This window comes from Anomaloglossus baeobatrachus, chromosome 6, assembly GCF_048569485.1.
Source record: "Anomaloglossus baeobatrachus isolate aAnoBae1 chromosome 6, aAnoBae1.hap1, whole genome shotgun sequence".
Taxonomy (NCBI): domain Eukaryota; kingdom Metazoa; phylum Chordata; class Amphibia; order Anura; family Aromobatidae; genus Anomaloglossus; species Anomaloglossus baeobatrachus.
This window is the reverse complement of record NC_134358.1, coordinates 485,847,530-485,862,720: the sequence shown is the minus strand read 5'-3', so window position 1 is coordinate 485,862,720 and position 15,191 is coordinate 485,847,530. Positions and strand designations below refer to the sequence as shown.

The window sequence follows — 15,191 nt, the reverse complement described above, 5'->3', positions numbered from 1 at the left end:
CGGTTACGGTGCTGACTTCCCCTGCAGTTGACGGTGAAGGTCTCTTCCCTGCACCTATGTGTTGTTGTTTGGTAGCGATGGGTTCCCACCGGTAACCCACTCCCCGGCTTGGATATGAGCCGGAGGAGCTCCACTCTTGCCCGCAGGCGCTGGCCCTGGGAAACTGGTGCCTTGGCGGTGGCGGTGTCTCCCCTTAACGGTTGGACTGTTGCCTTCAAACGGGACTTGATTGTTGGGAGACAGTCGTCCCCTTCACTGACGGATTTGGCAAATTCGGCGACTCCTAGCCTTGCCGGGATCCGAAAGGCCCCTGCCCTGGTGCTGACTAATCTTCGTATACCGCTCCGGTACCGCCGGGTCACCACTTGTCCACGGTCCTTTCGGCAACCTCCAATCAGTCTCGCCTGCAGACAGTCACCGCCGTCTGCCAACCTTGCTGTCTCAGTCCGGGGCACACACCCGGACCAACTTCAGGCTTCTTTCTGTCACTTTCTCTGTTGCTCTTACTTTAGCTCCTCTACCACTTCCTCTCACTTTGAACTCCCTAGCTGGACTCTGTTCTCACTCAAGCTCTGCCTGAGCTCAACTGCCTTGTTCTCCCGCCTCCAGGGCTGTGAACTCCTCGGTGGGCGGAGCCAACCGCCTGGCCCACCCCCTGGTGTGGACATCAGCCCCTGGAGGAAGGCAACAAGGATTTTAGTTTTGACCTTGTGTGTACCTGCAGGGAATGTGGGGTGCGTGTGGTGTTGTGACCTGTGACCCCTGGCTTGCCCAGGGCGTCATATATATATATATATATATATATATATATATAAAATGTATGTGTGCATGTGTTTGTGTATATAGTATATATGCCTGGGTGTGTATATGTTTTATGTGCCTGTGTATTTTCCTGTATATATGTATAAGTATAATAATAATATAATAAAAAATGTGCCTGTGTATATAGTACATGTATGTTTGTGCCTGTTGTTAAGCAGCGGCTTCCTAGAGCCAGTCAAGTGAAGCAGTGACCCAGGATCTTGTTCACACCAACAGTCTTTTTTATTCACACCACACAAGTGTTACATTCCTGGAAACCTGGAACGCAGCTGGTTCACGTATATGCTATCCATTAAATGTCCAGATCACCTCCTGCACTGCTTTAGGAATCCACTAATAATGTCCAGGTTTCTCAGTACTGGCCTGTGTTGCTCCACACAGCTAGCTCACACAGCACCTGCTGCTCCAGCAGCCCGACAAGTGAGACACACCCTGCTGTGCTCTGCAGGATTAAATGTATTTCTCCGGACATGAGCCTGTTGCGAGACCCAGACTGGAGGGAGAGATTCGTCCCTCTGCCAAACCTACAGATCTTTCCAAAAATAAAAGCCCTAACAGGTTTACTTAGACAAAATACTTGGTCAAATAGCTTGAACAAGTTCACACTCTTTTATTTTGACAGTGGTGGCTGTGACAACAACACACTGCAGCAGGTCTCACAAGGTCTCCAAACACATTCTAGATGATACATAGCGACCTTCATATATGACACCTATCACTGCCTCACAGTACATATTATTTTTCTATTTGTCTATCTATTTTGTTACTTTGTACACAATGCATCTGATGAAGGTCAATGACTTGACCAAAAAGTAATGCATTTAGGACATGTGCGCACGTTGCGTTTTTTCATGCGTTACCGCAGCGTTTTGAACTAAAGCGTTTTAATGCCAAAATGCATGTGTTTTGTTTTCCAAGCAAAGTCTATGGGAAATAGGGCTTTCTTGTGCGCACTATGCGTCCAAAAACGCTGCGTTTTGTGTGACAAATGTCAAAATCTCTGCGTTTGAAAAAGCAACATGTCAATTGTTTTTAGCGTTTTGGCAGCGTTTTACTAACATTGAAGTCAATGACAGTTTTGAAAACGCATCCAAATTCAAAATCCTAGCGGTTTACATGCATTTTTGATGCAAAATTCATGCTTTTTTGTTAAGCATGTGTTTTTGGCATTATAGTGCGGTCAAGAGGTTTCCTTTTGCCCTCACATCCAGCCCAACTAAACAAAGAGTCAAACAATAATTTAAATTTATTTTTTATAAAAATATTAAATCTCAATAATCTTTTTAGGAAAATTATCATTATAGTGTATGATTTAAAGCATGAATTTTTTTTTTCTAATTTTTCCTCGTGTTTGAATGTTCAAACTTTAGTAGTGTCTTTGTATTGAAAATGCATCTCATTTTAAGCACTGAAAATGCATGTAAAACGCGGTGAAAACACGGCAAAAACGCATGTGTATTTCTTGCGTTTATGTGGTCAAAAACAAATTTGACAATGACAAATTCTGACAGAGGATGCGTTCATTTTAAAGGTACAGAACGCAACGTGCGCACATGGCCTTACTGTGGATTGCACCTGTAAATAAAGCATCTTGACTTTCATTCCTTGACAAGAGCCACATTCTTCATTACTTTGTGAATGAGAGGTGAGACCAGGGCTGGATTACCACATTTTCATTCTACAGACTAAAGAACGTAATTCTGCACTCCCCTCCCCCTGGCACTGGTGTCGCTTACTGCTACTAACTTCACCCCCCTATGTCTTCTGTCATAGGGGAGGTAGAGATAAAAGCAGAGAACCAGCACTGCACTCACCTCTCCCACAGCATCTATCACTCAGGATCCAGGACATCTTCAGAGGGGGCAGCAATGCAAGAATTTGCAGTAAGTAATTGCTGCACTGTTCCCTGTGGCTGCTCCAGTGATTAAGACAGCGCAAGCTGTAGAGATGGGCAACGTAAATGTACCGCTCAAGTTATTTAATGTATATGGATGCAAATTTAAAAAACAGGATTTTATATTTTCAAAATTCTACTGAAATATTGGTAAATATTTGATTGTTATTTCTACTGTATATACACCCTCCTGAATGCTGCACCCTAGGCCATGGCCTTAAGGGTGCTTTACACGCTGCGTCACTGCTAGCGATAGCTAGCGATGTCGTGCGTGATAGCTCCCACCCACGTCGCTGTTTCGTCATGGTGGTGATCGCTGCAGTAGCGAACAATATCGCTACGGGAGCGTCACACGCACATACCTGCTTAGCGACGTTTCTTGAGACACCGAACAATCTCTGCTTTAAGGGGGAGGTTCGTTGGGCATCACAGCGGCATCACTAAGCGGCCGCCCAATAGCAGAGGAGGGGCGGAGATGAGTGGCCGGAACATGCTGCCCACCTTCTTCCTTCCTCATTGCCGGTGGACGCAGGTAAGGAGATGTTCGTCGTTCCTGCGGTGTCACACATAGCGATGTGTGATGCCGCAGTAATGACGAACAACCAGTGGCATGCACCACCAACGATATTATGAAAGGAGCGACATGTCAACGATCAACGATTTTTGACGATTTTGTGATCGTTGATCGTCGCTCCTAGGTGTCACACGCTGCGATGTCGCTAACGACGCCGGATGTGCGTTACTAACGACGTGACCCCGACGATATATCGTTAGCAATGTCGCAGCATGTAAAGCACCCTTTAGTTGTCTTTGTGGGAAATTCGGCCTGGGTGGGTCCCTACTTGTGAACCATCTTCACAGGAGTGCGAAGCTCTGCATTATATCCTATATGTGTCGCCTCCTGGTGGTTATGATTGGGTGGTTATAGACAGATGTACTTTTATGCATATTATAATGTGCTTTATTACATGAAATACATAAAAATTTAAATATTTCTTACCCAGAAAGTAAGTCCTACAAAATAGATCAATCCCAATACTGCAAACATTACTGATAATAAAGTACTCTTCTGCATATGCTTAGTGGCATCCTGTTCTTTAAAAGCCTGAAAATTAGAATCAAGAATAGTTTTGTTAAATTATATGAAAATACGTGTTTTTTCACAGTAGGCCGCATTAGTAAACTAAATACATCTACAAATATGCGCCACAGTTTTACAAATTGCACTAGAGAGTGCCATCAAACAGCCAGACACCTCCTCCAACAGATTAATGCTGATGATACAGAGATACATAGATATATATATGTATTTTTATAGCTTGGCCACACAAGTTGCCAGTTACCCAACCACCTATACTCTTGTCTGTAGTTGTCTGTATAGTCAGATACTTATGCCTATTCACACATTGACAGAAATTTAGGTTTCTGATGCCGTTGTGCTCCCACATTTTCACTGATGGGCAGGGCTGGATCAAGTATATGGAGTCCCTCAATATTTATGGAAGAAAATTAGACAAGCTACATATACTAAATAGATTATTATACAGTTACAATGAATGAAAACATTAGATAACAGCAGTCCAATCCCAATTAAGCATAACATTGGAAATTCTGGTATTTTCCACACTTGCCAAACGTCCCAATTTTGCCAAGGCTGTCACACCATGAAGCAAAGTACAACAAAGTTTTCGCAAAACTGGACCATGTTGCTGTTTCTGGGCTTTTAGTCAAGGGCATAACAAGGGAGGGTATGACTACATCTGGGCGAGTGTCGGGAGGTCCACAGGTGACCAGTGCTATTCTTAGCTTAATGTGAACCCTTATTTGCACATCTACAATTCCATCAAACAGTATTTATCCCCGGGAACCTTTCCACATTTTTTCATGTTACACCTACAAACTTGAATGTATTCTACTGCAATATTATGTGATATACCAACACAAATTAGCAAGGATTTGTGAAGTATAAAAGAAATGATACATGGCTTTCTAAATATTTTAGAAATATAATTCTGTAGGACCACCTTTCACTGCAATTACTACTGCCAGTCTTTTTGGGTAAGTCTCTATCAGCTTTGCATATCTACAGACTGAACATTTTTGTCCATTCTTCTTTGTAAAATAGCTCTAGGTCAGTGAGAATGGATGGAAAATGTCTGTGAACAGCAATTTTCAAGTCTTGCTATAAAGTGCGAATAAGATTTAAGTCTGGATTTTCACTTTGGGCCGTTCACACTCATGAATATGTTTTGATGTAAAAAATACATTGTAGCTCTGTGAGTAGGTTTAGAGTCATTGCACTGCAGGAAGGTGAAGCTACACCCCAATCATGACAGTGGGGATGGTGTTTTCAAAGTGATGTGCAGTGTTAATTTTCCACCACACATAATGTTTGGCATTTAGCCAAAAAAAATCTACTTTTTTCTCATCTGACCAGAGCACCTTCTTCAATATGCTAGCTGTCTCCCCTTCATAGCTTTTTGCAAACAGGATTTCTTATGGCTTACTTTCAAAAATGGCTTTCTTTTTGCTTTGCCACTCTTCTTCAAAGGCCAGTTTTGTGGCATATACGACTAAGGGCGGCGTTACACGAGACGATATATCGTGCGATCGCATGAGCGATCGCACCCGCCCCCATCGTTTGTGCGTCACGGGCAATTCATTGCCCATGTCGCACAAAGTCGTTAAACCCCTGTCACACGTCACATGTACTTACCTACCTAACGACGTCGCTGTAGACGGCGAACATCCTCTTCCTGAAGGGGGAGGGATGTTCGGCGTCACAGCGACGTCACACAGCGGGCACCCAATAGAAGCGGAGGGGCGGAGATGAGCGGGACGTAACATCCCGCCCACCTACTTCCTTCCTCATTGCCGGTGGGACGCAGGTAAGTTGTTGTTCATCGTTCCCAGGGTGTCACACGTAGCGATGTGTGCTGCCACAGGAATGACGAACAACCAGCGCGCAGAAGGAGGAACGACATTATGGAAATGAACGACGTGTCAACGAGCAATGATAAGGTGTGTATTTTTACTCGTTAACAGTTGTTTGGAGGTGTCACACAGTACGACATCTCTAAGGATGCCGGATGTGCGTCATGAATAGAGTTGAGCGCGGTTCGTGGTTCGTGGTTCTCCAGTTCGCGGTTCGAGTGATTTTGGGGGCTGTTCTAGATCGAACTAGAACTCGAGCTTTTTGCTAAAGCTCGATAGTTCTAGTTACGTTCGAGAACGGTTCTAGCAGCAAAACGCCAAGCTAATTACTAGCTAGCTTTCCGCTGTAATAGTGTAAGTCACTCTGTGACTCACACTATTATGAAATTTCAGTGTATAGTGTGCGGGAACAGCGCATTCAGATCACTGCTGCTGGGATAATGGTGATCGCCATTTTTTTTTTTCCTTGTCTTCCTTCCCTAAGCGCGCGCGTGTGTAGTGGGGCGGGCCAGCATGTCAGCCAATCCCAGACACACACACGGCTAAGTGGACTTTTAGCCAGAGAAGCAACGGCATGTGTGATAGGATGTCCATGTCACTTGTCCCTGCATTATAAATATGGGCATCTGCCCGTCCGGACGCCATTATCTCTTCTGCGTCTGGGTGTCAGTCACCGCTGGCATAGCTCCTGTCTCCGATACTGCTGTGTACGCTATACACACAGCGCTATACAGAATAGGGATAGAAGTTTCTATTAGCCCTTGTAAGGGCTAATAACAGCAGGCTCAGAGCCATAGGTAACAATCAGGTCCGTGGAAACAGATTTTAACAGCTACAGAAGATAACAGCGTCTGTGTAGCTAAGGTCAGGGACTTCCTCGCTGCATTTCCCCATTAGGAGGGATAGAAAGGGAGGCTTCCTTTCCTCTACCCAGACCCACAACCCTGCCACCGTACCCTCCTGCCCTTTGCACACTCAAACTCATTGTTACTAAGCCATTATACTAGCAAACACTGAGTAAACTTAGTGGCATCCTAAAAGTGGCTGTTGGACTTCCATTAGTGTCCCACTAGTGCAAATCTATTTGCAGCACCTCTGCATTGCACACTCAAACTCATTGTTACTAAGCCATTATACTAGCAAACACTGAGTAAACTTAGTGGCATCCTAAAAGTGGCTGTTGGACTTCCATTATTGTCCCACCGGTGCAAAGCTATTTGCAGCACCTCTGCATTGCACACTTAAACTCATTGTTACTAAGCCATTATACTAGCAAACACTGAGTAAACTTGGTGGCATCCTAAAAGTGGCTGTTGGACTTCCATTAGTGTCCCACTAGTGCAAATCTATTTGCAGCACATCTGCATTGCACACTCAAACTCATTGTTACTAAGCCATTATACTAGCAAACTATGCTGCCAGTTTAAGGGCCATAGTTGCATCGTCAGGGATAGTTATTGTTGTTTATTCTGCTGTTAATAAAGATAGACCACCGCTGCAATCTACACCACCTCTCAATTTTTACTACCACATTTTAAGTGCACAATCTTGTCGCAATCAAAATGAGTGGCAAAATGACAGATGCTGGTGGAAAGGGGAAGAGGCGTGTTGGAAAAGGAAAAAAAGGGTTTGTCCATGGGGAAGGTGGCAAAGCTCCATTAACATCTGCTGAAGATAGACCATCTTCCAGCAAAAGTAAGATGTCTACTACTTACCGTGGACAATCCGATGTGCTCCCTTTTTTACGGACACGAACAACTGGAACAAAGGTAGATGATGTCCAAAAAAAGAAAATGCTTGAATGGATCTCAAGTGGTCCAACAAGTGCCCTCTCCGCCACCTCAACTACCGCATCCAAAAAACACCAGTTCTCGGAGTTGTCATCCCAATCACACTTGCTTTCACTCAGCTCTGAAGTCTCCATCCGCCCTGCACAGTATGGTGGAACTGAGATGGCTGAATCTGCAGAGCTGTTCAGTCACACTATAGCCTGGGAATCAGAGGTCTGCTCCCAAGCTACAGTGAGTACAGAACAGGAAATGGTCTGCAGTGATGCCCAGAACCTTTGTGACTCAGATTCAGGCCATGATGAACAAGTTTCTGAGCATAATGTTGACCCTTATTCACAAACTGAAACACCTGTTGTAATAGACAATGAGGAACATACTGATGACGATGAGATGCAGATACCAGATTGGGATGACAACTTAAATATTGGTTCACGTCAGGAAGAGGCTCAGTCTGAGGGTGAGGGGAGTGCAAACACAATGCTTGATGAGGAAGTTCTAGATCCCACCTACTGTCAACCCACAGTCAGGCACTCGAGGAGGTCAACAGAGGCAGTGGAGGAGGATGCTACTGACGACGAAGTTACCTTGCACTTTCCTGGACAGAGGAGTAGTACTGGTAGCATGTCTACAACTGCATCCTCAGCCACAACTCTGCCTCTGAGCACTAGTCAGGGGGACTCAGCAGGTCGCATGCCCTCTAAGCCTTGCCTAGCCTGGACCTTTTTTGACATAGAAAAAGATCGCCCAAATCATGTGATATGTAAAATTTGTCGTGATTCTGTTAATAGAGGGCAAAACCTCAGGAGTTTGACAACTTCTTCCATGAATCGTCACATGAATAAATATAATATGTCCCAGTGGGAAGCTCACCGTGCTGCAATGCGGTCTAGCGGAGCGAACTATCCACCGCCTGCCCCTTCAAGTGCATCCGCGCGCTCTTCATCTTCCAGGACTGTGGGGAAAGCTGTCACACCTGGTTTTCCACGCACAACTTCCACCACTGTAACCACAACCGTCAGTTTGCTTGGTAGGTCGTCATTTGGTTTGGAAGGGGAAACAAGTGCGTGTGTACAGCTCTCTCAGACATCGATAGCAACAGCGTTGGATGAAGGCAACATCATGTCAACGCCTGCACGTTCCTCTCAAAGCTGCATTTTTTCAGGGACACGCTACTCACCACCATCTACACACAGCAGCCAGATCTCTGTCCCTCAGATGTGGACAAATAAAAGGCCATTTCCTGCGACACATGACAAAGCTAAGAGGTTGACTTTATCCCTCTGTAAGCTCTTGGCTACCGAAATGCTGCCTTTCCGCCTGGTGGACACACAGGATTTTAGAGACCTTATGTCTGTCGCTGTGCCCCAGTGCCAGATGCCCAGTCGCCACTACTTCTCTAAGAATGGTGTGCCTGCGCTACACCAGCATGTCGCACACAACATCACCGCTTCCTTGAGAAACTCTGTGTGTCAAAGGGTGCATTTCACCACCGATACTTGGACCAGTAAGCATGGACAGGGACGTTACATGTCGCTGACTGGGCACTGGGTAACTATGGTGATAGATGGTGAAGGGTCTGCTGCACAAGTCTTGCCGTCCCCACGACTTGTGTGTCAATCCTCTGTCTGTCCAAGTTCCGCCACTGCTTCTGCCTCCTCCACCTCGTCTGGGTCCTCCACCTCCGCCCCAAGCCTTCCTGGTCAGGCCACCAGCGTTCTAACTGCGCAGAAGGAATCACGCACCCCTCATTACTATGCTGGCAGCAGAGCGCATCGGAATCAGGCAGTCTTTAGCTTGAAATGTCTTGGAAATAAGAGTCACACAGCGGCTGAGTTGTGGGCAGCTCTGGAGACTGAGTTTAATAAATGGTTGTCTCCACTCAACCTGCAGCCTGGTAAGGCCGTGTGCGACTATTCTGCAAACCTGGGTGGGTAAGGTGACACACGTGCCTTGTATGGCTTACGTGTTGAACCTTGTTGTCCAGCAATTTTTAACACACTATCCCGGCCTAGATTGCCTTCTGAACAGGGCACGAAAACTGTCTGCTCACTTCCGCCGTTCAACCGCCGCAGCTGAGCGACTTGCATCGCTCCAGAAGTCTTTCGGCCTGCCGGTTCATCGCCTGAAATGCGATGTGCCGACACGCTGGAATTCGACTCTCCACACTGTGGCAGCACCGTCGACCCCTGGTGCAATATGTCATGACGTATAGCCTGGCCCAACGAGATGCAGAGGTGGGGCAGATCACCCTGATGGAGTGGTCTCAAATCAAGGACCTATCCACCCTTCTGCACAGTTTCGACATGGCGACGAATATGTTTAGCGCTGACAATGCCATTATCAGCATGACAAGTCCAGTCATTTACATGCTGGAGCACACGCTAAACACTATTCGGAGTCAGGGAGTGGGACAACAGGAAGGGGAGGAACTACAGGAGGATTCATATGCGCAAGACACAACAACATCACCAAGGTCCAGACGTTCATCATCACCAACGCGGCAGGCATGGGACCATTGGGGACAGGGATCAACAAGGGCGCATAGTAGCAGGCGAAATGTTGAGGAAGGTGCAGGAGAACATGAAGAAATGGAGGACGAACTGTCCATGGACATGGAAGACTCAGCAGATGAGGGAGACCTTGGTCAAATTTCTGTTGAAAGAGGTTGGGGGGAGATGTCAGAGGAAGAAAGAACGGTTAGTACATCTATGCCACAAACACAGCGTGGACTTGGTCCGCATGGCTGCGCAAGACACATGAGCGCCTTCTTGCTGCACTACCTCCAACATGACCCTCATATTGTCAAAATTAGAAGTGATGATGACTACTGGCTTGCCACACTATTAGATCCCCGGTACAAGTCCAAATTTTGTGACATAATTCCAGCCATAGAAAGGGACGCACGTATGCAGGAGTATCAGCAGAAGCTGTTACTCAATCTTAGCTCGGCTTTTCCACCAAACAACCGTGGTGCAGGGAGTGAATCTCCCAGTTGTAACTTGACAAACATGGGACGGTCTCGTCATCTTCAACAGTCTACCCATACCAGTAGCACCGTATCTGGTGCTGGTAACAGCAATTTTATTGAATCTTTTCATAACTTTTTTGGACCATCCTTTGCAAGGCCACCAGAGACAACAAGTCTGACACATAGTCAACGGCTGGAGAGGAAGGTACAGGAGTATCTCCAAATGAACATCGATGCCATTACTAGAGTTGAGCGCGGTTCGAGGTTCTCCAGTTCGCGGTTCGAGTGATTTTTGGGGGTGTTCTAGATAGAACTAGAACTCGAGCTTTTTGCTAAAGCTCGATAGTTCTAGATACATTCGAGAACGGTTCTAGCAGCAAAAAGCAGGGCTTTTTACAGCTACAGTGTGCAGGAGCCATCGCTGGCAGCCTGCCAGAAGCTGGTAACCAAGATAAACATCGGCTATCCAAGCAAAGCGCTTTGGTTAGTAACCCGATGTTTATCCTAGTTACGTGCAGGAAGCCCACACTTCCCCGCTCAGCTCACTCCGCCCCCTCCTGCACGCGGCATGTACACATACATACACACACACACACACACACACACGTCCCCAGTCATGCAGTCCACGACACTGACGTCCTCCTGTCACTCTGCACACATGGTCCCGCTCGGCTTACCTGCGGTGATGAAGTCCCGACCTCAGCGCTGTCACTGTCCTCCATGGCCGCCGCTTGTCACATCACCTTCTCTCGCTTCTGACCAGAGACTGACTAGCGGTGACGTCACGGGCCTCTCGCGATACTTGGCTGTGAAGGTCATTGAACTCAGTGACAGGTGCTGTCGGCAGTGCAGGAGATCAGCGCAGGTAATGTACCTCGCTGACAGCAGCACTTGTCATGCCCTGCAGTGACCTGGGCTGATCCATTGATGTTAGCTCAGGTCACTGCCCTGCTCTCCCAGCCAATGGGGAACATCCTGCTCTTCATTGACTGGGACAGTGTGGATCATCATGGCAACCCCTTGGATTACACCAGACCTGGATTTGTTTTTCTTTCTAATAAATTGGTTAAAGAGGGAATGTATTGGGGAGTGTTTTTTCAAATAAAAATGTGTTTGTCGTCTATTTTTTTTTATTACTGACTGGGTTGGTGATGTCGGGTATCTGATAGACGCCTGACCTCACGAACCCCAGGGCTTGATGCCAGGTGACATTACACATCTGGTATTAACCCCATATATTACCCCGTTTGCCACCGCACCAGGGCGCGGGATGATCTGGGGCGAAGCACCAGGATTGGCACATCTAATGGATGCGCCACTTCTGGGGCGGCTGCGGCCTGCTATTTTTAGGCTGGGGAGAGTCCAATAACCATGGACCTCCGTAGTCTGAGAATATCAGACCACAGCTGTCTGCTTTACCTTGGCTGGTGATCCAATTTTGGGGGGACCCCTACTTGTTTTTTTTTTTTTAAATTATTTATTTAATTTAAAATAACAGCGTGGGGTGCCCTCAGTTTTGGATTACCAGCCAAGGTGAGGTTGCCAGCTGTGGTCTGCATTCTGCAGACGCCTGCTTTACCCTAGCTGGCTACAAAAATAGGGGGAACCCTACGTCATTTTTTTTTTCATTTTTTTGGCTAAATACAAAGCTAAGCACCCCTTAGTGCCACATGAAAGGCACCAAAGGGTGCAAAATTACAAAATGCAGGAGAGTGGGACATTATGTGTCTTTCTGCCATTATAATGACAGAAAAGACTGATATGAAGTGCACAAGCACAAGAAAATCACCAGAGCGCTCTACGCTGTGAAAAGCAGTAGAAAATGGCACTGGAGTGAACATGTGACCGCCTCATGTAGGATGAAGCTATGGATCCTGGATAAATTTATGCATTTACCCTCCTTCAGTTTTTTTGCAGTACACAAAAAAAACGGAAGGCACACGGATGACAAACAGATGACATACGGACCGTCTATGGAACGGAAACGGATGCCACACGGATGCACCCGTGAAAAAAAACAGACTGTTTTTTGCAGACCGCAAAAATGGATCGGTCGTGTTAATGTAGCCTTATTCTGATCTGCCGTTTATAAACAGCAGGCAGAAATAAGTGAATAACGCCCCCCAGCGTCAGAAAATCTCCGGGGTTTCAGGGCTAGCTGAGACCCTGGAGATCATGATTCAGGACGGTTTTTCCGGTCCCCGCTCACGTGATCACAGGTATACACCGTACACCGATGATCACATTACAGTAAATGACAGCGCCGGTAAAAAATTATTTATCTCCCATCTGGCATGAACAAACATGATAAATCTCCTCCCCGGTCCCCTCCGGTCCCCCGGTGTCGCCAAAGTGCCCCCCCTGATGCCCTCCCAGAAATCCAAGATGGCCGCGCGCACAGCAGCGCGCCGGCCGCATTCACCCCACTCCTCTGATTTCTGTCGCATGTGACATGACACATGCGACAGAAAACTCCTCCCCAGGCCCTGCCAGGTCACCCCCTATAACCCCACCGGTGTTCCCCGGTGTCCCACGGTACCTGTGCAGCGTTGATACCCCCATGGCCCTCTCCTTCACAATAGACGCTGCCGCATGCACAGAGCGGCTGTCAGCTCAGCTTCCTGTGTTCAGACACAGTGAGTGGTGGTTATGCATCTGTAAGCTAAATGGGCGGCACGGTGGCTCAGTGGTTAGCACTGCAGTCTTGCAGTGCTGAGGTCCTGGGTTCAATTCTCACCAAGGACACCATCTGCAAGGAGTTTGTATGTTCAAATCCCCGTGTTTGCATGGGTTTCCTCCAGGTACTCCGGTTTCCTCCCACACTCCAAAGACATACAGCGCTATGGAATTAATAACGCTATATAAATGAATAAATTATTATTATTACTGCAATGCCCTGCTCATGAGGTAAGGAACATAATTGATCAGGAGAGCTATATCCTACATTTCCAAATAGAGGGATTTGCTTTTATAGTTTCCCTGCTGAACGACTACCAAACATGAGAGTCCGTTATATGCCACAAGAAAACACATCTAAATAGCAAGCTCTGTTGTTAAGTATTCATTCAGCTGGATAACTGGACTTAAAGGGGTATTCCATCTCCAAGATCCTATCCCCAATATATAGTAGGTGGAATAGCAATAATATCAGCAAATACCAATATTTGGAAATGTAGAATAGTTCTCCTGATTAAATTAGTGAGTAACCTCGGCACTCTAAATCTCCCAGACTAAGTCAGTAAGTCACAACGGATAGTAATGCAAAATCACTCTTTATTGGTTCGTATTAAGAAACATTTTTTTTTTCATAAGCATATATGTTTTTGTCCAAAACAAGTTACAAATGACGTTTCGGCCTGAGCCTTCGTCAGATTGGACTTATCTGCATGTAATCATGAAAAATGACAATAATCAGTATCACATAAGAGTGAGAGAACAATAACATAAACTCGAACAATGTAGAGGTACAATTGGGATGCAGCAAAAAAATTGCAACACAGCAAGAAATGAAACACATGATACAAATGTCATAATACAGTACAAGGACAATATAGTAATGACAAATATGGGGTCAGAGTAGGCTTAGACAGCTCTGGTACGAAAGAGATGTCAATCATAAAGTAACATGTGCAGTAGGTGTAGAGCTACAGTATGCATGGCAGAGCTAATGGGTAGACCGACCATAGAAAAAGAACGGAGAAAAAGTGGAGAAAAAGTGGAGAAAAAGTGGAGAAAAAGTGGAGAAAAAGTGGAGAAAAAGTGGAGAAAAAGTAGGCTGGATGAGTACAGCACCTGGCAGGTGCCGCACGATCCATATTACCTTATAACGGTCCCTATGCAACAGGTATTTCACGTTGGTCGACACAGACATATGTTCACCATTATTGTTTACCTGTACATTAACTCCATGTGGTCCTTCTTTAATGTATGTATTTCTTTTCAGTTAAGCCCACAACAGCAAAACTGCTTCACATTGTCCGGCTCCATTTACCAATGTACTTTTACTATTACAATTTTCTTGGTGAGTCATACATACTAACTGCACATTATTCATAGCCGCTTCTCCTCCTCTTTTCCACTCCTTCTTTCTTTCTTCTTTCTATTTCGTTCTTTTTCTCCGCTTTTTCTCCACTTTTCTCCACTTTTTCTCCACTTTTCTCCACTTTTCTCCACTTTTTCTCCACTTTTTCTCCACTTTTTCTCCACTTCTTCTCCACTTCTTCTCCACTTCTTCTCCACTTTTTCTCCACTTTTTCTCCACTTTTTCTCCACTTATTCTTCACTTTTTCTCCATTATATTCTCCACTTTTTCTCCACTTTTTCTCCACTTTTTCTCCATTTTTTCTCCATTTTTTCTCCATTTTTTCTCCACTTATTCTCCACTTTGTCTCCACTTTTTCTCCATTTTTTTCTCCACTTTTTCTCCACTTTTTCTCCACTTTTTCTCCACTTTTTCTCCATTTTTTTCTCCACTTTTTCTCCACTTTTTCTCCACTTCTTCTCCACTTCTTCTCCACTTCTTCTCCACTTCTTCACTTTTTCTCCACTTTTTCTCCGTTCTTTTTCTATGGTCGGTCTACCCATTAGCTCTGCCATGCATAGTGTAGCTCTACACCTACTGCACATGTTACTTTATGATTGACATCTCTTTCGTACCAGAGCTGTCTAAGCCTACTCTGACCCCATATTTGTCATTACTATATTGTCCTTGTACTGTATTATGACATTTGTATCATGTGTTTCATTTCTTGCTGTGTTGCAATTTTTTTGCTGCATCCCAATT

The 15,191-nt window shown here is 45.6% G+C and overlaps 1 protein-coding gene across 1 annotated transcript in view; it reads right to left on the bottom strand.

The window, feature by feature from the left end:
- LOC142243443 (ATP-dependent translocase ABCB1-like) overlaps positions 1–15,191 on the bottom strand; it is a 254,512-nt gene that overhangs the window by 171,373 nt on the left and 67,948 nt on the right. The window contains exon 11 of the mRNA XM_075315381.1: positions 3,717–3,821. Within this exon, the coding sequence (XP_075171496.1) occupies positions 3,717–3,821 (105 nt within the window). The remainder of the gene's footprint in view (positions 1–3,716; positions 3,822–15,191) is intronic.